The 27900-nt window shown below is 42.7% G+C and overlaps 1 protein-coding gene across 1 annotated transcript in view; it reads left to right on the top strand.

Annotated features, from left to right (window-relative positions):
• The window catches only part of slc27a6 (solute carrier family 27 member 6), a 50426-nt gene extending 24166 nt beyond the window's left edge, over positions 1-26260 (top strand). The window contains exons 4-10 of the mRNA XM_028602388.1: positions 4961-5085; positions 7626-7820; positions 15254-15344; positions 15471-15669; positions 20072-20169; positions 20400-20530; positions 25468-26260. Of these exons, the coding sequence (XP_028458189.1) occupies positions 4961-5085; positions 7626-7820; positions 15254-15344; positions 15471-15669; positions 20072-20169; positions 20400-20530; positions 25468-25644 (1016 nt within the window). The 3' untranslated portion in view covers positions 25645-26260. The remainder of the gene's footprint in view (positions 1-4960; positions 5086-7625; positions 7821-15253; positions 15345-15470; positions 15670-20071; positions 20170-20399; positions 20531-25467) is intronic.
• Positions 26261-27900: the final 1640 nt, after the last annotated feature.

Here is a 27900-nt window from a genome sequence, read left to right as displayed (position 1 = left end):
AACAGGTTTAGTGCTCAGTCAGTGGGGAGTGGCCAGCGGCTGTAGCGGCAAAAGCCAATGTGTGCTTCTTTTACTGACGATATCTTTTGCATTTTTAATCCAAACGTCAAACTTGGCACTGCACTTACTCGTGCCCGTAGCAAGAAACCTGTCATGTTTGAAATCCATTGGACTAACGGTTCTAAAGATATGCACAGACAGACAGACAGACAGACAGACAGATGTATGTTCCTGCAATTTATAGATAGATAGATTATAGACTTTTTCTTTGGTCTGTAGGATAGGATCTGTAGGCCAGTACATGTCTGCAGCAACACTATACTTCATTCAGAATGGTTTGACACATATTTAGCCTTTAACAACTATTGCACCCACTGTGATTTGGATATTGCACTATTCCATACTGTGAGTTCGATAAAATTACGATTAATTGCGCAACCCTAGAAAGTAGTGTGTGTGTGTGTGTGTGTGTGTGTGTGTGTGTGTGTGTGTGTGTGTGTGTGTGTGTGTGTGTGTGTGTGTGTGTGTATGTGACATCCCGGTCAGTGAGCTTGTTACGTTACGCCTGCAATTTCTTGTGAAGCTTTATAACTCAGAAAAAGCAGACAACCACAGGTTCCAGTTAATCTTATAATGGATATGTGTGTTGTGTTATTTAAACAAACGATCAGGGAACTAAACGCCTCTCGTCCGCCATCAATTTTTATAAAACGGCCCATATTTGAGCTCTACACAGTTGATTTCTCGCATAAAAAAGTCTCAGAAGTGAATTTAGTGATGAAATAGCAGACGAACAATGTAAAAAGTTTCCAGTTGTTGGCCACAACGGCAATCCGTGGTTGTTGTGATTGTAGGTCCGAGGCATGCTGGAGATTTTCTCCGAATCAGTACAACATCCGGGTATTTTTGGCATACTGCAGATTTTGCTTTTGTTTGCATTTTGGCCAAATCAGTACGCACTGCTAGTATAGTATACGGTTTTGAAAATAGCCAAGAAACAGAGGCTGCAGTGCAATAGTCCATTTTGCTTAGGAAGGTTCCTAATGGAGTGAAATGACCCTGAAGTAGTTCAGTGGCTGCCATGAGAAGAGCTGTTTGAATTGTCTAAGTGATAAGGAAAGATGCTTCATTGCTTCCTTTGTTACCTCCTTTAGCGTAGGATACACTGGACCATCCTTTACAAAAGAAAATCAGATAATGTCGTCCCACAAATCCTTGCGGCAGCTACATTTAAAGCGGCACATCACCATTTTGCCGTTCATATTCAGAATATTAAGATGCCGGCAGCCATAATCCTGTGCATACAAAGAATTTCAGCCTTTGGCTGACAATAAAGTTGTATCGTATCGTATTTTATTTTCTGTGAGACATTGCAACCCATCTAATACAGTAATAATGATAATGTACTTTATGGTACTGTTTGAGTGGTTTAATAAACCGGTTAACGCGAGAACTTTACTCTCGTCCCTGACGCGTAACAAGCCAGTGAGCATGTGTTAACAGAACTGTGAATGAATGGATGGTTGAATCCAAAGTTACACAGCGCACCAGACACTGGTTTATTTAGAGCCCAGAGCAGCGTCTGAAACAAGTTACCTGTTCTTCCCTCATGGCTTATTCAATATATGTTTTGTTTAAAGTCACTACAGATATGACTACATTATTTTGACCGTGTGTGAAAGTTTTAATATTATGTGTGAATGCGTGGATCAGCTCTGACAGCATCTGAATCAAGTACCTTAAATCATCCACCCAAACCCACCCAAATGAATTACTTTCACTCCCTCTCTATAGTCTCTTTAGGCTGTTGTTTTTTAAATGATGTATTGTAGTGATGTATCAGTGTTTTCTTTAAAGATTTACTGTAATGAGAGCTTTCAGTAACTAAATGTTTCCATGCGGACAGTAATGTCCCTGCAGGGCCTATCGTGGAGCATTTAAACAGCAAAACTAAAAACTGTAGTTCAAACTTGACAGAGGAAACATAACTCGACTTTTAGGTTCTGAAATAATCAAAGAAGTTACGCTGCTGAATGCTGTCCTTGTGCGTAAATGCGCACAGCAGTAGCGGACAGCTCTGTTCTGTTTACAGTTACATAATATTGTTCTCATTAATAATGTATTTCTGTCACACACCTGCATCCATCTAACCCTTATAACATATAGAATATGTACAGTAGAATTGTAGGCCTTCCACATTCTGCTTATCTTGCATACATGTAACAATTATTTTCCAGATGTGGTTTCTGTAGTCCACCTTCAGAACAGTGTAGTTTCACCGGCAGACCCACGTCAATCACATCCGCCGCCACATTCCAGCCGAGTGTAAGGACAGTCAGATTCTCCTCACATCGCGGCTTGCTTATCCTAATTCCTTTTCAATTCTTCTTCACACCTTTCCTTGACCTCATTTTTACCATCGGGGTTAAGGAAAAGTGGTTAGGAAAGGACATAGGAGGTAACTGTTTTGACTTTTCAACTGCAGCCAGACACTACAAAGTAAGACAGCAAACTGAAAACACACACAACGACTGAACTAGGAAACAAAACAGAACACAGAAAGAACACAGGTAACACACAACCACGAAACAGACAACAGGGGAACATACAAACAGCGATTGAAATAATAACAATAAACAGGAAAAACCAAGCCTAGAAATCTAGACGCACCCTAGGGGGGTCTAGTAACTCCGTTGGCTTGTGAGCTAGAAAAACCAAACTCTGGTCAGGCCAATCACATTGTGTATAGAGTCGGTGGGCGGGCTTATGGCTGCTGGGAACAGCGGTCTTCCGCAAGACTTGGAGTTAAGCTTTTCTTTGAGAAAAGAACAAAGAACGGCACAGGAATCATTCTTAAAAAGATGTGTTCGGAGTTTTGCCGACCGGATACGGCCAAAGTTTCATCTATCAAGTAGCTTCTCTTCCTTCTTCGTATCTCTGCCTGGTTGTAGCACTATCCTATTGCGTGCAGAGGGAATTTGAAAGACAACCGTTTATCCCGCCCCTCGGATTGAGCCCTGCCAATGGTGAGTTCCCAGACCCAACATCTGGATGTGGGTCTGGCTTGTCAGGCTAGGAAAAACCACCACCTTGACAGAAATACATTTTATTGAGTGACTGCATGCAGGCTTCATATCATTGAGTGATACAAACTGTGACAATAGAAAAGTCTAGAGCAAGAAAGGTCTTCTCATTTTTTCCTCCTGGACGAATGTAAAATTACAAAATAAATTATCTAACATTTTGATGGTCTTATTGGAGAATATTTTCAAAGGGTTAGAGCTCATTTGGGATGCTTGAAATAGAAAAGGATGAAAGCGCTAACAGCGGTTACATCTAAAGGAAGTATTAGAACAGAAATACATATTAATTATCTTTTGAACTTCAAATTACCTTTTTTAAACTTGCCACATGCACATAGCCGTCAGATGATTGAGTTGCATGTTAGAATAGATACAGGGGAGCAATTTTCTAGTATTCAGGCCTGCACAGTGTCCACTGAGCGTGGTGTCCACTGACCACAGTGTAACTGCCAAATAATGTGTCCCCTTTCAGACCCGCGGCTTAATTAGAGGCTTTAGAGCAGGAAGTGGACACTGGAGCCCACTGTATGAGCCTTCATGTCTAGGTAGAAACTGCTTATCTCAGCAGCTGATTTAGAATGAGCTTAAAAGTAGTGGTCAGTTTTTTAATGGTTTGGGGAAACAGCAAAACGTCTAATCAGCTGTGCTATTGATGAATCCTTGGCTTCTGCATTTGTTCCAAGTGCTACCAAAGCTGACAGTTCAACGCCCTTTACTGCTAGAGATCAACGTCCTGACAGCTTGTGCTAACAAACCTTGGGGAGGCCAGTGTCCTGATAGTTTTAGACTCATGGGGCTAGCTGTTCTGTTGTTGTCCAACCGGTGTACACTTGTCAACCTTCACCAGCTGTCGGAAAGAAAGACCTGCACATATAGACACGTGGCCACCTACAGGCAAGGGAAATGATAGCTCCTGTAGATTTGAAAGACAATAGCCGGCATAGATTAAAGTGGAGTCCAGAGCTGCAGGTCTGACACTCCTGAAACTGTGAGTTTGCAAATGTCATCAAGTCTACAGGGCTCAACGCTAACTTTTTAAAGTGGTTGCCGGCTTTGGACCAATTCATTTCTTATGTAACTATACCACACATTTTAATAATGAAACAATGAGAGAATGGCTTGCAATATAATTTCCCATCCTTCTCAAATAAGGGTGCAACGGATCACAAAACTCATGGTTGGGATCACTGTTTTGAGTCACGGATCGGATATATTTTTGGATCAGCACAAAAAAGGGGGGAATTTAAATGATTAATTACTTTTAACAATAATTACTTCTTTCACTAGTAAATTGCTGTTAAATGAAAAAAAAAACAGCATTGTGTTGTGATTTGAACAGTCCATGGAGCTTCATAGTAACACAAAGCTCTACAGCGTTAAACATCCTGTTGAGAATAGGCCTGGGTCCAGACGTTGATACTGTAAGGCACCGACCGGATTGCCTGTATCAAGTATTGAAAAATTCCTTCATTCAACACCAAATTTCAATACCTCAAAGAGTAAATCTCATCAGTGTCCGTGAGCCAATCAGAATACAGCATGCTTCTACCAAGATCTAATAATGTTTGGGATTGGCTGTTATTGTGAAAAACTAAAATAAAAACATAGAAAAAGATTTCTACTGTACTGTTGTAATTTATTTTTGTTTAAATGGATTTAAAAGAAAAATGGCATTGAAAATCTTTGAACGATACCCAGCCCTAGTCGACCAAATATTTCAAATATACAGTACACTCTATATAGAAATGAAATGCCAATCTATAAATCTGATTTAAGATTCATATTTATATTTATGGAGTAGATATACCTAGTGTTGAAAATGTGAATTGTATCCTTTAATAGTGAATGTAATGACGTTGTTGTCTGTTGAATGACAGGTGCGACCTGCATCTTGAAGAAGAAGTTCTCGGCCTCCCAGTTCTGGAAGGACTGTAGGAAACATGACGTTACTGTTTTCCAGTATATTGGTGAACTCTGCAGATACCTCTGCAACCAGCCCAAGGTAATCTGTTCGCCATTCAGCTGGGAGTGGCAGTAACCTCTTGCAAAAACTACATCCTGCCTGTTTCTGCATGGACATACTGACAGCAACAAAACGCTTCCTTTCTGGTTAATTTTGGTTTAAAATTGCTATTCACATTCAAAATTCACATTATTGTATTGCCCTCCTGAATGACAATATGCCCTGTGGAAACTTTGATAAGATAGATGGATGGATGGATGGATGGATGGATAGATGGATGGACTTTATTAATCCCAAAATTGGGAAATTACTCTGTTACAAGCAGCAAGTTACAGGGACATACACACCTACTCACTCACACATACAGAAAATACAAGAAATATACTAGAAATAATAAATAAGATGATAGCAAAGATAAAAATGCCAGAACAACTACTGAAAAAATATAAAAAAAATCTGTTTGGTACTGCCAATTTGTTTTGTCCTGGTTCATGTGTGCAATAAACATTACACTTCGTGAGAAAAAAAATCATGGTAGCGAATCCTGATATCAATTCTAAGCTAAAAAATTGTGAGTCATATTTTTCCCCGAATCGTGCAGGCCTAATACATAGTATATATAACTAAATAAAATATGTATAATAAAAATAGATATAGTCACGTTAGTAGTGTGCCCACATTCTGGCAAGATGGTTTTCAAAATGATTGCTTTCTGTGTGATTGTTGAATGTGAATTTGAAGTAAAGTTTAGTGCTGACACCAAAACCATTGATCTCCAAAATACTTTCAAGTTTTCCACTCTCCACTTTCATTCTATTCAATTGCTTGCTTTTAGTTTCTCAACATGACTTGCCGTCCTGTTATTCACATGTAATTTGTTATCCACACACCAGGCTTCTAAACAGATAATCAACATACATAGCCACTTAATGAATGACAGAGTAAGTGAGTTAGAGTTGAGCAATGGGAAAAAGCCTCAATGCCTTTCACCGTAGGCAGACTTGTTTTCTCTGTAGAGAGGCTTCTTTACAGTCACTGCTACTTGTGAATCACTGGAGTAAAGTTGTGCACAACTGGGGCAGAAAGACAAGCAGGGTCTTTGTTTGTTTGTGTACTCCCATGGTGGACACGTTGACGTGCACGCACACACAGTGTGAGGCCCCAGGACATCCCGTCTTGAGACTGGACTCAAAGTCCTCTTTGTCCCCTGTCACTCTGTTATTTGACTGTGTGGGTGGAAGGCTGGCCATGACTGTCCTCAACACTGATTAGCAAATTAAAGATGTGGACACGAACAGAAGATAAGCACTTTTTCACAAGGTCAATGTGTGCACACAAGCGTGAGGACCAATTACTGCCTGTATGCCCTCATTATGCTCAATGTGCACCACAGAAATCATCAGAGGACAGAAACACACCAAGCATCTTCTGTTCATCTCCCAAATGTTGTTTTACTTGATCAGGAGTGCAGAGACCAAGAATGAACTGTTCATAGTGTACTTATTTAGACTTAAAGGTCCCATATTATGTTCATTTTCAGGTTTATACTTGTACTTTGGTTTTCTACTAGAACATGTTTACATGCTTTAATGTAAAAAAAACACAATATTTTTCTAATACTGTCTGTCTAAATATAACTGTATTTCCCCTCTGTCTAAAACGTTCTGTTTTAGTGCCTGTCTCTTTAAGGCCCCCTTCAGAAAAAGCCTGCTCTGATTGGTCAGTGTTTCCGGGTCTTCAACATCTTCACTCTCTGTTTTTTTGCAACACTGCATTGCAGCCAGGGAATGACTAACGGCACTGTAGCAGAACTTTCTACCTATGTATAGTACAGTTGCAACATCACAACCGTACAGGAAGTCTTGACGGCTCGTTAAAAGGCACAGTTTCTGAATACAGGCTGTGTGCCTGTTTCTCTGTGGATTGAGCATATTGGTACATTTTCAGTATTTATAAGGCACCTAGACTACCTCATAATCAAAAAAGTAATTACCTTTAATGAAATCAAAATATTTACTAAAGAAGGTGAGGAATCCTCTCAGCATTGGGCCTTTCCCAATTCCCAATTTCGTGCCTTCTCGGCTCCTCGATCCTCCGGCTTGTGACCCAGAAATCATTCTCAGCGCGCCGTCTTGAAGCACGTCCTAATTCAACCTGAACGTCAAGTGGAAATTTATAAATTGACAAAGCCTCATTTGCATAAAAAACATTCTCTTTGCTTTGAAAGGTATATTGATAACATTGAATTATCTATAAGCAGCTGGTTTGTCAAACATTCTTTTCATTTTTGCAACTGATTTCCAGCACATACCAGGCTGTATTTTGCTGTGACGTTTCACTGACTGACTGTCCTCACTGAGAACAATTGAAAAAAGACGCTGGTGCTCCAAAAAAAGATGCTATATGGACACAGGCCCTAACTGACATTTCCCTCTATATCCCATTGTGTCAGCTTAATCAGAATGTGTATTAACATTGAATTATTTTCCCTAATTTTTCATTTGTTCATTGAGAAATGGTTAGTTGTCAGCAGTCGGATCTATTGAGCTAATGTCATCCCATCCTTTTCCCCGCATCAGACAGACGAAGATAAGGTTCACAAGGTGCGGATGGGAGTCGGGAACGGTCTGCGGCAGGACGTCTGGCGGGAGTTCCACAGTCGCTTTGGGAACATTCAAATGTGCGAGGTGTACGGCTCCACCGAGGGAAACCTGTGTTTCATGAACCACGTTGGCAAGATTGGAACCGTGGGCCGCTCTAACTTCTTCTACAGGGTGAGTACTTTGTAGCCTAAAGGTGTGAGTTCTGCAAGAAGTGAAGACGGGATGAAAAAAAAGTAGTAAATGTCCCATGTCACACACCCTGGTTGCTTGACTTAGGTGATTTAAATAGGGGTGAACCTGCATATTTGAATATTCCATGCTTCGATTGAAAGAGAAAGAAATCTTCGCAGAGGCGCAAAGTCCAGATCAGACCAAAGGTTCGAGACTAGTTGGAACTTGCAGCTCCTTGCAACGCGCCGGTCTGCAGCATCCTGAAAGTTGCCAGTTTACACCAATGAGACGAGATGAGATGGTGTATCATCTCCATAGCAACAACTTTTTGTACTTCCTTCCTAACTTCCTACGCAGAAGCTCAACTTTTAACCGGGACTAAAAAGCGTGACCATATTACACCGGTTTTGGCCACGCTCCACTGGCTTCCTGTTTGTTTCAGGATTGAATTTAAAATTGTATTAATTGTTTTTAAGATCTTAAATGGGTTGTCGCCTTCTTACTTATCGGAGCTCTTACATGTCCACACGCCTGTCAAAGCACTGAGGTCGTCCAATCAGATGCTCCTCAATGTGCCCAGATCCAGGTTAAGAACCAAAGGTGAGCGAGCCTTTTCAGTGGCTGCTCCAAACCTCTGGAATAGTTTACCTGTTCATGTAAGAACAGCTCGGACCATTGAAACGTTCAAGTCCATGCTTAAGACCCACTATTATTCATTGGCTTTCAATTCAAGTTGAGCTTTGATATATTGACCTTATTGACCTTATTCTTTTTCTACTGTCAGTTATTTTGTATTGTACATTGTGCTTTGTTTGTGTTTATTGTCTCGTTGCTTTTGGAGCATGTTAAGCACTTTGGTCAACTGAGGTTGTTTTTAAACTTGCTATATAAATAAAATTGAACTGAACTGAACTTCTGACTTCCAGGCTTTTTTCTGAAGCTGGGTATCATCTGTTGCGTCTAAAGGCAAGGCAGGCAAGGCAGCTTAATTTGTAGAGCACATTTCAGCAACAGGGCAATTCAAAGTGCTTTACATAAAACATTAAAGAGCAGTTAGAAAACAATTCTCCGTGAACCATCACCTTATCGTGGTGGAGAGGTTTGTGTGTCTCTGTGAACCTGAGGGCTGTGTTGTCTGGAGCTTTGTGCTCCTGGTAGGGTCTCCCAAGGCAAAGTGGTCTCAGGTGAGGGGCCAGACAAAGAATGGTTCAAAAACCCCAATGAATAAGCAAGGTAGAGATGGAGTGACCCTGCCCGGAGGAAGCCCGGGGCCCCCGTCTGGAGCCAGGCCCAGACGGCGGGCTCGTCGGCGAGCGCCTGGTGGCCGGGTTTGCCACGGAGCCCGGCCGGGCACAGCCCGAACAAGCTACGTGGCTCTCATCTCTCCAGCCCATGGGCCCACTACCTGTGGGAGGAACCGTTGGGGTCGGGTGCGATGCCACATGGGTGGCAGTGAAGGTCAGGGGCCTCGACGGACCAGACCCGGACGGCAGACACTGGCTCTGGGGACGTGGAACGTCACCACTCTGTGGGGGAAGGAGCCGGAACTGGTGCGGGAGGTGGAGCGCTACCGGTTAGATCTTGGTTCTGGAACCATACTCCTGGATAGGGGTTGGACTCTTTTCTTCTCCGGAGTTGCCCAGGGTGTGAGGCGCTGGGCGGGTGTGGGGATACTCACAAGCCCCCGGCTGAGCGCCGCTGTGTTGGAGTTTACCCCGGTGGACGAGAGGGTCGGCTCCCTACGCCTGCTGGTTGTGGGGGGGAAAACTCTGACTGTTGTTTGTGCATATGCACCAAACAGGAGTTCGGAGTATTCGGCCTTCTTGGAGACCTTGACTGGAGTCCCGCATGGGGCTCCAGTGGGGGACTCCATTGTTCTGCTGGGGTGGACTTCAACGCACACGTGGGCAATGATGGAGACACCTGGAGAGGCGTGATTGGGAGGAACGACCTCCCTGATCTAAACCAGAGTGGTTGTTTGTTGTTGGACTTCTGTGCTAGTCATGGATTGTCTATAACGAACACCATGTTCGAACATAGGGATGCTCATAAGTGTACCTGGTACCAGAGCACCCTAGGCCGAAGGTCAATGATCGATTTCATAATCGTTTCATCTGATCTGAGGCCGTATGTTTTGGACACTCGTGTGAAGAGAGGGGCAGAGCTGTCAACCGATCACCATCTGGTGGTGAGTTGGGTCAGGGGGTGGGGGAAGACTCTGGACAGACTTGGTAAGCCCAAACGTGTAGTGCGGGTAAATTGGGAACGTCTGGAGGAGGCCCCTGTCCGACAGACTTTCAACTCACACCTCCGGCGGAGCTTTTCGTGCATCCTTGTGGAGGCTGGGGGCATTGAACCCGAGTGGACAATCTTCAAAGTTTCCATTGCTGAAGCTGCGGCGAGGAGCTGTGGTCTTAGGGTCTTAGGTGCCTCAAGGGGCGGTAACCCACGAACACCGTGGTGGACACCAGTGGTCAGGGAAGCCGTCCGACTGAAGAAGGAGTCTTTCCGGGATATGTTATTCCGGAGGACTCCGGAGGCAGTTGCAGGGTACCGAAGGGCCCGAAGGGCTGCAGCCTCTGCCGTGAAAGAGGCAAAGCAGTGGGTGTGGGAGAAGTTTGGAGAAGACATGGAGAAGGACTTTCGGTCGGCACCAAAGTGCTTCTGGAAAACTGTTCGCCACCTCAGGAGGGGGAAGCGGGGAACCATCCAAGCTGGGTACAGTAAGGATGGGACACTGTTGACCTCAACTGAGGAGGTAATAGGGCGGTGGAAGGAGCACTTTGAGGAACTCCTGAATCTGACTAATACGCCCTCTATGTTAGAGGCAGAGCTGGAGGATAACGGGGGATTGTTGTCGATTTTCCCAGGCGGAAGTCAATGATGTAGTCAAACAACTACACAGTGGCAAAGCCCCGGGGATTGATGAGATCCGTCCAGAAATGCTCAAGGCTCTGGGTGTGGAGGGGCTGTCCTGGTTGACACGCCTCTTCAACATTGCATGGAAGTCTGGGACGGTGCCAAAGGAGTGGCAGACTGGGGTGGTGGTTCCCCTTTTTAAAAAGGGGGACCAGAGGGTGTGTGCCAATTATAGGGGTATCACACTTCTCAGCCTCCCTGGTAAAGTCTACTCCAAGGTGCTGGAAAGGAGGGTTCGGCCGATAGTCGAACCTCGGGTTGAGGAGGAGCAATGCGGATTCCGTCCTGGTTGTGGAACAACGGACCAGCTCTTCACTCTCGCAAGGACCGGTCTACATGTGTTTTGTGGATTTGGAGAAGGCGTATGACCGGGTCCCCCGGGAGATACTGTGGGAGGTGCTGCGGGAGTATGGGGTGAGGGGGTCTCTACTCAGGGCCATCCAATCTCTGTATGACCAAAGTGAGAGCTGTGTCCGGGTTCTCGGTAGTAAGTCGGACTCGTTTCAGGTGAGGGTTGGCCTCCGCCAGGGCTGCGCTTTGTCACCAATCCTGTTTGTAATATTTATGGACAGGATATCGAGGCGTAATCGGGGTGGGGAGGGGTTGCAGTTTGGTGGGCTGGGGATCTCATCGCTGCTCTTTGCAGATGATGTGGTCCTGATGGCATCATCGGCCTGCGACCTTCAGCACTCACTGGATCGGTTCGCAACCGAGTGTGAAGCGGTTGGGATGAGGATCAGCACCTCTAAATCGGAGGCCATGGTTCTCAGCAGGAAACCGATGGAATGCCTTCTCCAGGTAGGGAATGAGTCCTTACCCCAAGTGAAGGAGTTCAAGTACCTTGGGGTTTTGTTCGCGAGTGAGGGGACAATGGAGCTGGAGATTGGTCGGAGAATCGGCGCAGCGGGTGCGGTATTGCATTCAATCTATCGCACCGTTGTGACGAAAAGAGAGCTGAGCCAGAAGGCAAAGCTCTCGATCTACCGGTCAGTTTTCGTTCCTACCCTCACCTATGGTCATGAAGGCTGGGTCATGACCGAAAGAACGAGATCCAGGGTACAAGCGGCCAAAATGGGTTTCCTCAGGAGGGTGGCTGGCGTCTCCCTTAGAGATAGGGTGAGAAGCTCAGTCATCCGTGAAGAGCTCGGAGTAGATCCGCTGCTCCTTTGCGTCGAAAGGAGCCAGTTGAGGTGGTTCGGGCATCTGGTAAGGATGCCCCCTGGGCGCCTCCCTAGGGAGGTGTTCCAGGCACGTCCAGCTGGGAGGAGGCCTCGGGGAAGACCCAGGACTAGGTGGAGGGATTATATCTCCAACCTGGCCTGGGAACGCTCAGGATCCCCAGTCGGAGCTGGTTAATGTTGCTCGGGAAAGGGAAGTTTGGGGTCCCCTGCTGGAGCTGCTCCCCCCGCGACCCGACACCGGATAAGCGGACGAAGATGGATGGATGGATAGAAAACAATTAGAAACAATTTAAAAACATTAATAAACAAATTAAAAACATTAAAGACAAGAATAAAATTGATAGTGCAGTATAAGAATAAAAGTTACAGTGCAGTATAAGAAATTAAAGCTAATAAAATAGATTATTTAAAGAAAAGCAACATCAAAAAGATAGGTATTTAGCTTAGATTTAAAAGAACTGAGAGTTGCAGCGGACCTACAGGTTTCTGGGAGTTTGTTCCAGATATGTGGAGCATAAAAACTGAACGCTGCTTCCCCCTGTTTAGTTCTGACTCTGGGGACAACAAGTAGACCTGTCCCAGACCACCTGAGAGGTCTGGGTGGGTCATAGTGTAGCAGCAGATCAGAAATGTATTTTGGCCCTAAACCATTTAGTGATTTATAAACCAGCAAAAGTATTTTGAAATCAATTCTTTGAGGCACTGGAAGCCAGTGTAGAGACTTCAGAACTGGAGTGATGTGATCCACTTTCTTGGTTTTAGTGAGGACTCGAGCAGCAGCGTTCTGAATCAGCTGCAGCTGTCTGATTGATTTTTTAGGGAGACCTGTAAAGACACCGTTGCAGTAGTCAAGTCTACTGAAGATAAAAGCATGGACAAGTTTTTCCAGATCCCGCTGAGACATAAGTCCTTTAACCCTTGATATATTTTTAAGGTGATAATAGGCTGATTTTTTAATTATGTTAATGTGGCTTTTAAAATTCAGCTCTGAGTCCATGACTACTCCAAGATTTCTGGCTTTGTCTGTTGTTTTTAACATTGTCGTTTGAAGCTGAGTGCTGACTTTCAATCGTTCCTCTTTTGCTCCAAAAACAACCACCTCAGTTTTTTCGTCATTTAATTAAAAAAAATTCTGGCACATCCAGTCGTTAATCTGTTCAATGCACATATTTAATTGTTGTATTGGGCTATAGTTCCCTGGTGATAAGGTTATGTAAATGTGTGTGTCATCCGCATAACTATGGTAACTTATTTTATTGTTTTCCATAATCTGAGCCAGTGGAAGCATGTAGATGTTAAACAGGAAAGGCCCCAGAACTGAGCCTTGGGGAACCATATTTGATATATATTATATATAAGAGTACTGATACTGAATATTGATAATATTTCATATTTGTATGCTCAGATGTATAATTACCTATAGACACAAAGTAGTCCCTATTCTTTAAATAAGACTCAAACCACTTTTGTACTGAGCCAGAAAGACCAAATATATGAATATGATAATAATAAATATGAATGTGGATAATGTTAGTGATAGTAAGATGCTTGCTACAGCTGCATTTCTAGTGATGAAACGGAAAAACGTTTTATTTCTCTGATTCACTGCTTTGTTTTAACGACGCTCGCTCTCTTCAGTCGCTCTCTAGGTCCCTCCACCGTATACCGTGCTGGCGGGCGTTCGTTGAGCCTCCGGACCGGTTCTGACCGCTTCAACTTTTCCTTGCAACGTTTGAAATCGGTTTCGTCTCGCCGTGAATCTTTGAGGCTTTTCATAAATCTTTTTTATTTATTTATTTTTGGGCATTTTTAGGCCTTTATTTGACAGGACAGCTGAAGACATGAAAGGGGAGAGAGAGGGGGGAATGACATGCAGCAAAGGGCCGCAGGTTGGAGTCAAACCCGTGGCCGCTGCGTCGAGGAGTAAACCTTTATATATCGGCGCACGCTCTACCAACTGAGCAAACCGGGCGACCTAATACATCTTTTTAATGTGAGTAAATACAACTGCCCCATGACAGATTTAAGTTTCACTTTCCATGATCTATGACCTACAGCGCCCACCTCCCACCCATATGATTCAAGGAACAGTCGATTATAGGCATGACTGGACAATTCTGAATTTAAACTGCTAAATTTAAAAAAATCAAGGTTGATTAAGTGTTTTGAAAGTCCTGTGTTTGATTGAACCCCCCCCAGCCTGCTTCCTTACCGTAGACTGTATAATAGTAATGGACAGAGCATGTGTGACGTCACCCATTGGTTTGTGGAGATCTGCTATGAGTCGTTGAGTTTGCTGTTGCTGGCGCAGCCATCCTGGTTGGTGATGTGATGATTTTAGACGAGAGGGAGGAGCCACGTTACGTTACACACTTTCATTGGCAATCACATCATAGCCACGCCCTAAAACACCCCCGCTTTATCGCTGATTTTAAAATCAACAAGAAAAAAAATGAACATCATTCTGTGTTGCAGAACACTTAAAACTAGCGATTGAGACCATAAACTCATTATGAAAATGTTTACTGAGGTAATAAATCAAGTGAGAAGTGGGTCACTTTCTCATAGACGTCTACAGAAATCAAACTCCTTTTGCAACCGCACGTGTCGCCCCCTGCAGGAATTCAGATAGAATGCAGGTTTAAGTGTGTGTGAATGGGGGCGGGCGGAGGAGAGATCCAAACACAGGCATGGCTTTACAGAAGGAATGGGTCATGTAACGCAACATTAAACCATATCGATAGAAATGACATTGCTTCGTTCGTGGAGAGGCAGCGGATGCGAGGACGTTAGGTGCACCGGTGCGACTTAGGAACCCTTACAAATTTTGGCCGCATGTGTGACCAAATTGGTCGCACTCTAGAGCCCTGCTTCTTTCCAGTAGGCATGGGCTGGTTACCAGTTTGAAAAAGTTACGGTTTCAAAACCACTAAAAGTTCCCATCATACCGTCCCTGTGGTATGAACTGTTTTTTATGAATCGGAAGGACAGAAAGCGCAGTTTAGAAATCCCTCTCCCTGCCTGTGTGCAGTGTGTTTTAAAATCAAATACATTGTGTTGAATGGATATAAAGTTATTGTTTTTACCCAGACATTTCAAAAAAATTTAAAGCTGTAATTGCGATACCGTGAAGCCGCAATGTTTTTGCTGAAGGTTATCAAACGGTCAGAATCTCTCAGCGGCCCAGGCCTACTGTCCAGTCAGTGTTCAAATGTGTGCTATGAAAAATATCTGGTAACCTGAAGCTGATTAGTGGGTGATTGTTCCATTAGTTAGATTAGGTTGTAATGCCACTGCCCAATGCAATGATTGTTTCTCTTGTTTTTGGTGTAGTTCCTGTTCAAGTATGATCTGATAAAGTATGACATGGTGAAAGATGAACCAGTGACAGATCAGAATGGTTTCTGTCAGCGAGTGGAAAGGGGTAAGAGTGCAACTCAAAGAACATTTCCACAACAGGATTGCCTTTCTTGTTATTCTTTGAAAGTTGACTTCACCTGACAATGATTGTGTATTGATTTGGGACTTTCTGTCCCATATCTCTTCTCAGGCGAGACGGGGCTTTTGCTGTCCAAGGTGAGCGCCACCAGCCCGTTCTTTGGCTACGCTGGGAGCAAGCAACTAACGGAGAAGAAGCTGATGAGAAACGTGTTTGTGAAGGGAGACGCCTACTTTAACACGGGCGACCTCATGGCTGAAGATCAGGAGGGCTTCATCTGTTTCAGGGACCGAGTGGGCGACACCTTCAGGTACAGTTGGATAAGATTTACTGCAGGTACCAACCGTACACCGCCACCTCTAACCCTCGTGTTGTCTTCCCGTCGACCATGAACTTTATATATTATTATTTATTTTTTGGGGGGAGCCTTTTCCGATGTTTTTGTCCCTTTTTTTTCGATGCTTTTTTTTTGTTACTTCTTTTAAATTCATAGTCAATAAACCTAATTTATATGACATTATACCAAATTTTGAGTTTAAAAAAAGCAGAAATTATGAATATTTTGACTATTAATTAAGATCAGAGGATATTGAGTGCATCACTGACTGTCAAAGTTTAGTCAGGATACGGTTTTGAAACCATTTAAACATTTTTATATGCTATAAAATTAAATAAAACACCCCAAATTTAATGGAAATAATAAAAAAAAAAATGTAAATGTTGTTTGGGTTCCATACAATGTACATCCATGTTATTGTTGGGCATTTTGCTTGAAAGAAACCCATATTTCTGATATTAAAAACTTTGGAAACGGGTCAAAGTTGACCCAAAGACAACACCCTATGGTGCTGTTCAGCCTAACGACAACACATTTATAACAGAAACTCTGGAAAGATGTTTACATGGTCTCGATGGATATATGAGCAAGAGAGTTTACGGCGCAATGTTAGGGTGAAGTAATGTGCCCCAACTGTATGCATTCTGCCATGCAACAGTACACACTTTGTAAGGACAGCTGCAGTACACACTAAAAGTAATGCTTCTGGAACACAGATAGTCTTTATATTCCCCAAAGGGAAAGTTATCCTGCTCACCATACTCATGAGCATACTACCACAGCATTTTGCAGCACCATGCAATACCCTCTGGTATGTGCCTAGTTGGTCAGGGGTTCATCCTACAGCAAGATAATGACCCAAAACATAAGTCCAAGCTATGCCAGAACTACCTTAGCAAAAGAGAACAAGATGGTAAGCTTAAAAACATGGAGTGGCCAGCACAGTCACCAGACTTAGACCCCATTGAGCCGGTTTTTATTTTATTTATTTATTTATTTTATTTATTTATTCACAATACCGCTTCAAACATTACAATAATACAGCTGGGGTACAAGATCAATTGGGTAGAGTGGATGGGTCCCCCAAAAAAGCTAGAAAAGCTTATAGGTGGGGGCCCATGAGTCATGAAAGGGTAGTGGTACAGACTATAGAATACACAATTACCACAGATGATGATGAGCAGATGCACGCAAAGAGGCGCACCAGTACATACATTACATTACATACACATACATCCCAGTAGTCCATGAGAAAACTGTTTTATATTAGATATAGGTTAATAAAAAATATTTTTTTAGTTGTCTTTTGAAGTTGGAGATAGAGGGCAGCACCTTGAGGCCTTCATCAATCCCATTCCAAATCTGCAGCCCCCTACAGACAACACTCATACTGGCGCGCACATGTCTGCGACATTTACCTAATATAAGTGGTTTGATTCTCGTTTGGTATGTATGCTGGGGGCTGGAGATGGGAACAAGACTACTCAGACAGGCATTATGATATTCATTTAACTCAGTCAGTCTTAGTAACTCAAAACGGTGAAATAGAGGTGGGGGAATTTATTTCTGACCAGGGGCCTCATTTATAAAACCTGTTACGCAAGAAAAAGTTGCGTGAAGCAGGGTGAAATTTGTCGTTGCAACATTCCTCGCAATAGTCGGGATTTATAAAGAATTTCCATGAGTAAAAATGTTCCCAGTTTTCCAACTTTTGACCACACGTGTGATCGTGCGTAATGCTCCCAAGGTTTTGTAGACTGCGTTTTAGTGAACTCCGATGGTATGCCCGTTTTCCAAACCTAACCCAGTTTTTGTTTTCCTGAACCCAACAATCCCGTTCTTGCTAAGGCGACCCAGAGCCGGTCGCGGCGCCAGGTGAGGGGCTGCCAGCAACGGGGAGAGGCAGGGGATCCTCCCACACCGTGCAGTGCTGCTCTCCCCTTCCTCTCCCCGGGAAATGCGTTGTTTGTTTGTGTGTGTGTGTGTGTGTGTGTGTGTGTGTGTGTGTGTGTGTGTGTGTGTGTCTGTGCGTCTTTATGTGGTCGTGTCTGATTGTAGGTGTCTGTGTGTAAATGTTGTCTTTCTTCACCTGCTATTCCCAAACAGTTACCGTACAAGTTACCAAATTGTCACATTTCAAGCACTTTCACCTGTTTTGCACCAATAATGATCCAAAATCTTGTTTCTATTTTTTACCTTTTTAATAATTGAATTTCCTTTCTCACAAAAAACGAAAATGATCATATGATCATAAATGTGATTTCACAAGGGTAAATGGCAAATATGAACCATAAATGATGTATATCATTGGTAATTGAGCCAAATCTGTATGTAAGTATTAAGGCTGTGTAACAATAATATGAACACTACACAAGGGTTAAGGCTTCCAAACAGGATTTTGTTTCGACATTCTACCTCTGTTAGGAGCACATCGATCTCACAATCACTGAATGGTGTTTTTCCCCATTTTTCCATTTCGTGATTGGTGATCAAGGGCTCCTTTCAAGGCTGGAATATTCACTGATTGATTAACATGGACCTTATTAAGACAAATATGGCACGACCTTGGGAGGAGCGTGAGGCTCGTGCACAACCGCATAAGGTAAAGCATGTCTTTATTTATAACGACAAGAGTGTGTACCGGTGTGCGCCGCAAGGTGTTATAAATCAGAATATTGTTTTTGCGTACGAAAATTCGGACTTTTTTGCGCACAAAATCTTTCAGAATAGAATCTACGCACAGTTTTATAAATGAGGCCCCAGGACAGAGCCTGTATAACTTTCTTTTGCAAGGATATACTGTACGTTTTTTAAGATGGCTGGTGAAAGTATTACACCATATCATATTACAATAGTTAAGGTGTGGTTCAAAGAGAGTTTCATACAGCGTAAGGAGGGCAGACAGAGGAAGGAAATGTCTGATCTTATAGAACAAGCCAACATACTTAGACAGTTTATTTACAAGATAGTCAATATGACATTTAAAATTGAGTGAGTCGTCAATGACGACCACCAGGAATTTAGTGGAGTACACTCTTTTTATCTCCTGCCCATTCATTTTAATCAGGCAGCGATCAGCGTTTTTAAATTTATTACATGATTTAAATAAAATGAAATTTGTTTTGCTGACATTTAATGACAGTGTATTACATTTTAACCAGGAGTCCACTTTGGTTAACTCAGAGTTTACTATATCTTGTAAAATAAGTGGATTCCTGTGTGATTTAAACAAATTTGTTTCGTCTGCAAAAATTATTTTATGAAATATATTAGAGGAATTTATGAAATCATTTATATATAAAATGAATAAGAGTGGCCCTAAGATAGAACCCTGGGCAACCCCAAAGATCATTGGCTGACAAGTAGAGTTATGATCATTGACATGGACATACTGTTCCTTGTCGTATAAATAACTTCTGAACCATTTAAGTGCTAGACCTCTGATACCATAGTGATGCAATTTGTACAATAAAATATCAAAGTCAGTGGTATCAAAGGCTTTAGATAGGGCCAAGAAAATACCAACCCCACATTTTCCCTCTTCAATGCAGTCATGTATTTGTTCTTTTAGGTCGAGTATTGCCATAGAGGTTGTACTCTTTTTTTTTTTTTTTCTAAAACCGTATTGAGAGGGAACAAGAATATCTAGTTTATGAAGATAGCCACTGAGTCTGGTATATACTACTTCCTCCATTACTTTGGAGAGAGTGGGTAGAATTGATATGTTTGCAATGTTTGGGATGAACTGGACAGAAAAGTGAAAGCAAAGCAACCTACAAGTGCCACACATTTATGGGAACTTCTGCAACAGAGTTGGGAAGAACTTTCTGAAGAATATTTGATTTCCATTGTAGAAAGAATGCCACAAGTATGTTCAGCTGTTATATCTGCCAAAGGGGGCTACTTTGATGAGTCAAAAATTTAGAATACATTTTGGTTTATAAATTGATTCCATGATTTCTTTTTTAACTTAAATTGTTCATTTGTTCTATTCTTTCATTTCAGAATACAATAAGACATTGAACTGCATGAATTTCAATAAAAACCTGGACAAATTGGGGTGTTCTAAAACTTTTGACCAGTAGTGTATGTTTGTGAAGTGTTAAAAAGTTGTATTGCCTGTGGTAGGAATACAATAAATATAAAAATAAAAAATAGACACCACAGTACAAAACATGGTTTTGAAAGACCAAGTTCATCAGCTGCAGGCGGACTTCAGAGAGGGAACACATAAAGTCGTGACGGAACCACGCTCCAGCATCCGCCCTGTATTTTTGGCTACAACACTTGCACTGTTTTTTTATTTCATTTTGAGTTTTATATTTAGGACACCACACTTGCACTGTTAATCATCATCTTGTTTCCCTGATTTCAGGTGGAAGGGTGAAAATGTAGCAACGACAGAGGTAACAGAGACTCTCGGGCTGGTGGATTTTATCCAAGAAGTCAATGTATACGGAGTGGAAATACAAGGTTTGTTTAAGTCTCCCTTTGCCCTACAAATACTGCTCATCTCCATCAGCCAACATGCCTTTGGAAGCTTCCAGTATAGGTGTTTTCATAATAATCATCCCTTAATACTGTACCACATATAATAACGTTATTATTGCAATCGTTTCCCATTAAGTGCTGTTATCATTCCTGATAATGAATAACCCTGAGCTGGAGAATGATGATGAGTGTAAACCATATTGTGTCCACAGGGCACGAGGGCAGAGCGGGCATGGCTGCCATGATTGTACGACCGGGACACACCTTCGATGGGAAGAAACTGTTTGAGCATGTGTTGAGGGAAATCCCAGCGTACGCTCGTCCACTGTTCATAAGGCTTCAGGTAACAGAGCAAAGACATGCTGAGTAGGGCTGGGTACTCAACTCAGTACTTGTTAGGCACCGACCGAATACCTCAAAACCCAATTTAAATACCTAAGTAGTATAGTATAGTATCAGTGTCAGTGAGCCAATCAGCATGCTTCTACCAAGATCTAATAATGTCTGTGATTGGCTGTCTAGCGTTACACGTCGTAGAGACACGCAGGAAAAACTCTACGTTACACAGAGACGACTCGCGTAGTTGACAAATCAATGAAAAGATTTGCACTGTAACGTGTAATGTTTTATAAAATTGGTATTGAAAAAAGTATTGTTTAGGACCCTGTATCAAAGTCACGGTATTGGTATCGGTACTGGTATTGAAAACTTTTGAACGATACCCAGCACTACTGCTGACACACTGATTCTGCATCTTGATTTTGTTGATGAATGTTCTTCATTAGAGGACTACACCGTGTTCGAAATTATTATGCAAATTATATTTTACACAGATTTTCCTAAATAGTCGATGCAAATGACAATCAGTATAATTTTCACGTCACCAACCGTTAGGGTATAAGTCGAATTTCATTGAAGAAACCACCCAATGAAAACAGGATTTTTTTCAAAAATTAAACTCAAAATGCACTGTTCCAAATTAGGATTATTATTATTCTTCTCCGCCTAAAACTCCGACTGCAGACTAAACCGTACATGGTGGGGGTTGCAATTTTCAGGACTGGTCCAAAACCCCGCAAGGACCTCAGGCGCAAACATTGACCCATTTCCACCACTAGGTGGCGCTATAGCAGAAAAACGCATTTGGCCCTATAACTCCCACACAGTACTTCCGACAGTCAAAAACCATACATCTACGCGTTCACTGGATCCAACTGAATCACGTGATATAGGCCACGCCCATTTCCGCCTAGACTTTTATGCGTGAAAAATCCACGGCAAACTTTAAATTCTTCTTTGCCATGACCCGCTGGACGTCGCACATGCGTTTTACGAAAATTGGTCACTAGGGGGCGCTACAAGTACAAAAAGTTTATATCTCATGAACGGCTCATCCGATTTATACAAAATTTGATGGGTACCATCTAGGGCCAATCCTGAGGCGTCAAAGTGAGCGTGGCCTATGGGACCCAAGTCTAGATTCACCACCTACACTAATGTGAACAACTTTAAATTTACAGGTTAGATGGATAATGGGCCGTGGATCACACCTACCAAAAATTACACATGTGGACCACTAGGTGGCGCTATAATGTTTTTTTGTCATTAACTCCCACAATACACATCGCACATTAGAAATTCTTACATCCACGTGTTCCTTGAATCAAGCTGAATTACCTGATATAGGCCACGCCCATTTCCGCACAAACTTTTTTTCGCAATATCGCGCAATGTGCAAAACCAACTTTTTCGAACTTGTCCTAGGCTTTGTGACCGATCTGCACGAAACCTGGTAGTTAGCATGTCCAGATGGACCTGACAAGAAGTTATGGAAAGAATTTTGCTACGTTAAAGTATGCCAATTTGACAACCAAACAAATTTTCCTAGCTAGCTACCACACACGTATCATATCATATCTCGGTTAAATTTAATCTTATCAGCAAATAACTTGAGATCCTTGTTCAACATTCCACTACGATGCTCTGTACCAAATGTGGCGAAGATCGGCCTTTAGGGGGGCGCTATAAGCAACGTTTATTTGTTTCGTCCAATAACTCAATGCATTTAAATGGGAAATTTGCAATTGCAATATCTCTGCCAAAGTAAAACCAATCAACACGAAACTTGTGGTGCTCGTTCGGCATGCCGCTTTGAGGCTCTGCACCAATTTTGGCCAAGATCGGCCAATAGAGGGCACTATAGTCATCATATACCAGTTTAGCCTTTTTACCCCTTCTGAGGTCGAGCATGTTGTATACAATGCCAAACGGCACTTCTGATTCATAACTTCATAACTTAATAGTTATAAATAGTGAAAACTTAGAGTCTTTTGGAGCTTAAAGCCAACAGTTGTCCCTTTCTGCTGATGTTTTTTTTTGTCTTCCTAGCCCTTACAGAAGGTTTTGCATCCAGCCTAGAAGTCCAGAGTTTTTCGGGTCTTTGTGAAATTAATCCATACTGTTACATCCAAGATTGATACACTGTGTGTAAGAAATGTTAATAGTTTGTCCTTTATGAGTTATAATGTTCAATATGTTTATTTTTACACTGGATGACTCCAAATATATAGAACTGTAGATGCATTGCTTGTTCGGCATGCTGCTCTGAGGATTTGTACCAAATTTGGCAAAGATCGGCCATTAGTGGGCGCTATAATCAACATATAAGAGTTTTGCCCTGTTAATCAATGTTAATGGAATATTTGTGAGAAGTGGCGCCGTCCTGAGTTGAAAGCCTACTTTACGGCTTTATTATCGAGTTAATAGGTGCGTGTGTTCGTGTTGGCCGCTGTCCATTTCCTAAGGTTCCTAAATGCAAACAACTTTTGACTATTTATTTTTTTTTAAACGACGTGCGCCTGTGAGCACCCACGGAGGAAAACATCAATCGGCGCCTATGACACCATTTACAACAACCTGACCTCCTCCCCTGTTCTTTCAACCACCACACCTGCCTCCCCCTCTCCACCTTCTCAATCATTCTCTCATTTCTCTCTGCTGTCCCCTGTGGTCAGGGGGGTTAAGAAGTTTGTTTATAGGTGAGAATTGTTAAAAGTAGTCTGTATATGCATGGAGATGAACTGTTAACCACTATATTTGCAATGGCAGAGTACCCCAGACCTCGTGCATCAAACCTCTCGATATTCACAGACGTTTCCCCCCCCCCTACGTAAGGCATCGGGTCCTGCATTGGCGCAGCTTCGCGGGTCATTGGGGGAGACTGGCGTCGGAGGCGACTGGCATCGGAGGCTTGGGCCCCGTCATAACTGCTTGCAGTTCTAGTTATTATTGTTATTGTTATTATTATTATTATTATTATTATTATTAACTGTTCAATGTTCAATGAAATTTGACTTCTAACTTAACGGTTGGTGACTTGAAAATTATACTAACTGTCATTTGCATCGACAATTTAGGAAAATCAGTGTAAAATATAATTTGCATAATAATTTGGAACACGGTGTATAGTGGAGTTTCCATCCATCCAGGACAAAGCTTGTACAAATGTGGAACTATGTAAATCAGAATAAGAATCAAAAAAGCGTTTATCACCACAGTGAGTTACACTTAACATGGCATTTGCCTTGGTGAATGGTGCATACATAAACAAACAAACCTATTCAACATTAATAAGAATAACCAATAAATACAGAAACCGAAACAAATATATACATAATAGCTGTTTAGAAATAAGAAAAAGGTGGATGAATGGATTGAGTGCAGAATGTAAAGACAATATAGTATGTGCAATGGACAGATACGTAGTCCAGAATGAAGGTTAGGGCAAAGTGTAGTGAGCGTAGTCTCACATTGCCAGAGAGCTGGGGAGATAGGTCTGGCTACACCACAGATACATTCTGGAATAAAATAAACAGTACTTTCATCACCGTAAAACACACTTCAATCAAAGTCAACAGAAAGCTCAAAAGCCGTCTTGGTCCGTCTAACCACTCTGATTTGGTTGAAATAAACCCTTAATTCACCCATTTACATGTGGAAATATGCTGTCTCTATACACGCTAAAAGTCCTGATTATTTACATGGAGTCTGGTGGAGATATGCTGGCTCTATACACGCTAAATGTACTGATTATTTACATGGAGTCTGGTGGAGATATGCTGGCTCTATACACGCTAAATGTACTGATTATTTACATGGAGTCTGGTGGAGATATGCTGGCTCTATACACACTAAAAGTCCTGATTATTTACATGGAGTCTGGTGGAAATATGCTGTCTCTATACACGCTAAAAGTCCTGATTATTTACATGGAGTCTGGTGGGTTTGGTGATGGGGATTTCGGGGCTGTTTCATGTTAAACTAAACCATCCCATAATGTTGTCAGACACTTAGAATAATAATCTGAGTCTGTCAGCGGAAAAAACAGAACCTTTACCGTGGAGAATTGGAACACCACTACAAAATGGCAAACCCACTATATAGGGAACTATTTCTGTGATAGGGAACGGTTTCTAAAGGCTCTGACACACCAACCCGATGGCCGACCGTCGGCAGAAAAGGCAATCGGACTGATCATTCAGCTCCCCGAGGTCCAAAAAGTGCCTCGGAACACACCTAAGCGACGCCAACTGGAGCGTATGTTCTGCGCGTGCGCGAGACATTATACGTCTCCATAACAGCAGGCGGCACTAATCTGTATTGTCGCCCAAAAAATGAAAACCGGAAATGACGGAACATCTCTCTAGACTTCAAGCACGCTGTCGTCAGTCCTTGTTTTCATCAGAGAGTGGTGATAGTAGTCAAGAAGGATCGTTGTTGTCATTACTCGCTGAACGGAAGAAAATACCATGGCTAGTATTAAGAAGATACTGGCGTTGGCAGCTCTCGGGCTTCTTCTTGTGGACGAAGCACTGATTCGCTAGTCAAGGGCTAGCACTCCACCAATCAGATTGGTCATTGAGTCCGACCGCCCACTGGCCGATTCAACAAGTCAAATCGGCCAAAATGGATGCAGACAGCTCCTCCGACTGACGACGGCACGGAACACACCGAACAGACTCGAGTCACCGACCTCGCCAGACTGTCCAACGGCTGATTATCGGGTTGGTGTGTCAGGGCCTTTACACAGCTAATGTGTGCACAGCATTAGAGCCAGCATGCTCTAATGGTATGCACAGCTATGAGCAATGAAAAATCACCTAAAGTAGCCGCTGTAGATGTATCACTGTAGGTCCCAACTGGAATTTTCAACAAAACATTCAACAGTTGTGTTCAAAGCGTATTTATTTCAGACTGAATCCTGGTGTTTCTTCCCTTTAGGAGGAGATGGAAATGACAAGCACCTTCAAGCAGCAGAAGTTCCAGCTGGTTCGGAGCGGCTTCAACCCCGCGACCATCTCTGATCTTCTCTATGTGTTGGACTACCCGCAGGAGAGCTACATTCCTCTAACAGACAGTATTTACAAGAGCATTGTCGCCGGAGAACGCAAGCTATAGAACCCCCCAAGTAAGGAAGGGATGACTCAGCTGGAATCAGTTGCACACAGACAGATAGAACTGAGCTCTGCTTGCTGCTGCGCATTATATTCAGCGGAAACCAGCAAGCCTACAGTCACGTTCAATGATTTACTGAAGTCTGAATGAAAAGCCATCGCCTGGTTCATAAAGCGAAGCCATGATGAGTTGATCAAATACTGTGAACAATAATGTCTCTGAGATTTCTTTGTTAAACAAAACATCAGATAAATAATGTGAACCTGAACATATCACTATGAAACAAACCTTATTTCACCACTCACACCTTCAGCTGAAACACACTGCTAAGAAACCCCTTATCTAAAAGATCTTAATGAATCAATTCAACAGATTGTAATGTTATGACACAGATCTGGGTTAAATTAATAGATACATAATAAATTAATCAACTGTTCTATATACAGTCTTTCTGATTAAGAATGATTAGGGGGGTAAATTATCAATAAAATTAGTGCCTTATTGACATCAGTACTAAAGGATAAATGGATGAGATTCTGAGGTACAAAATGTCATAGTGTATGAAAATGAAGAATCATACATGTGGTTTGTAACATACAAATAAAATAAATGGTTCACAGATATGTTTTTGCTACTTTACTGACACCTGTCAAACTGCTTAACACGTCTGTCTTATATTTCCAACGAGATCAACGAGTTTATCCCGAGATATTCTTTTCACAGTTTTTTTATGCCGTCAGATTTGTGCCGCAATAAAACATGTTCCGAGCACCAATTCAACAATCGAGAGTGGGCCTGCAGGTTTTCAGCTACAGTGTAGATTAGGTCTGCAACTGATTATTTTCTTTGCTAAATTATAATAAATTAATGTTGATTACTTTCTTGATTAACCGATTAGTTGTTTGGTCTATAAAATGTCAGCTGTGCGCGTGAACCATCATGTGGCACGTGTGTGCAGAAGACAACAGATCCACATTGTTTTTATGTTCATACGCTAACGCTTACCCCCATTCTCCACTGGGAGCGTCTGTGCTGCGTTCCGGTTTTGTTCTGTCCTCCGCCACGTGCCATACCACACCTGGAGCGCCTCAGAAGCAGAGCGACTCGCAGATTTTATTGTCTCTACAAGAACTTCCAGAATAATCAGGTGTTTATTAAGCTAGTGTCTACCTTCCATTCCTGTAATTAAACTCCATGTCTTCTCTTTTCTGCCATTGTCCTGATAAAAAGGATCTGTTTATTATGTTTCTGCCTCCAAGATGAATCTCGCGTCATCCGTAATGTTGTAGAGGAGACATATACGATATTGGGGGGCAGTGGCGGTTCTATATTGAATTACACCATGGGTGAGACCCCCTTCGAGCAGCAAAATGTGCGTTATTTGGAAGAAAGTCGAGGTGTGACTGACTTTAGCCCACTAATTCCATTAGAGTATTGCTCTATACAGTGGATCCCCCGGTCCCCCCCTTGTCTGTTCCATTTGGGAGACCCAGAGGTGAACTGTCCCCCACGCCCCCCTCCCCTTTCCCCTTCTCACACAAATTCTGTGCATGGCACCTTCTCAGCAAGCAGGGGCGCTTGCAGCTGCAGGGGGGCGCCAATTTGTCAATTCCCCACACAGTGAAATGATAGATAATATAAAACCACTTCGCGGCGCAGAGGATTTTTTTCTTTTTTTAAGTGCTCGTGCCACCCCCCCATGTGTCATGAAAAAATGCCGCCCCAGGCAGCTGCCTGCTTCGCCCATGCAAAAAACTGCCACTGTTGGGGGGGGTGGGGGGATTTTGGTTAATTGACGCCCTCCAGCTCACGTGAAAAGAGACCTGCTGTGTATCTTTAGCGGAGCAGAGAGCCGCTTCACGCACACTTCTGGGACACACCGTTGCGCAGCTGGTGGAAGATCAAGCGTTGACTTGAGTGCCTGAGATTTCTCACTGGGGGCCGTAGGCGCCTCTGGAACGCAGCGCAGACGTGCCTGGTAGAAAATAGGGGTAACCCAACCTAGATTTACAGCTGTCATTACAGGATCATCTTTAGTAACAAGTAGCGCAAGATAGCGCGTAAATAAAGGAATGTATACGTTTCTCTCGTCTGTTCTATTGTTGGGATATGTGTTGTGTGTGAATTGGCCACCGCCGCCAAGTCTAATTGGTAGCTAGCAGCAACACTTTTTTGTAAAAAGAAGCTTAGTGTAAGTTCAGCCAGGAAGACTATCACTCCCTCATTCTCATTCCCCTCTCTCTCCCTCTCCTCCTGCGT

The sequence above is a fragment of the Perca flavescens genome, chromosome 16, assembly GCF_004354835.1.
Source record: "Perca flavescens isolate YP-PL-M2 chromosome 16, PFLA_1.0, whole genome shotgun sequence".
Classification (NCBI taxonomy): domain Eukaryota; kingdom Metazoa; phylum Chordata; class Actinopteri; order Perciformes; family Percidae; genus Perca; species Perca flavescens.
Note: the sequence above shows the minus strand (reverse complement) of the source record. Positions and strands in the feature narration are given on the sequence as shown.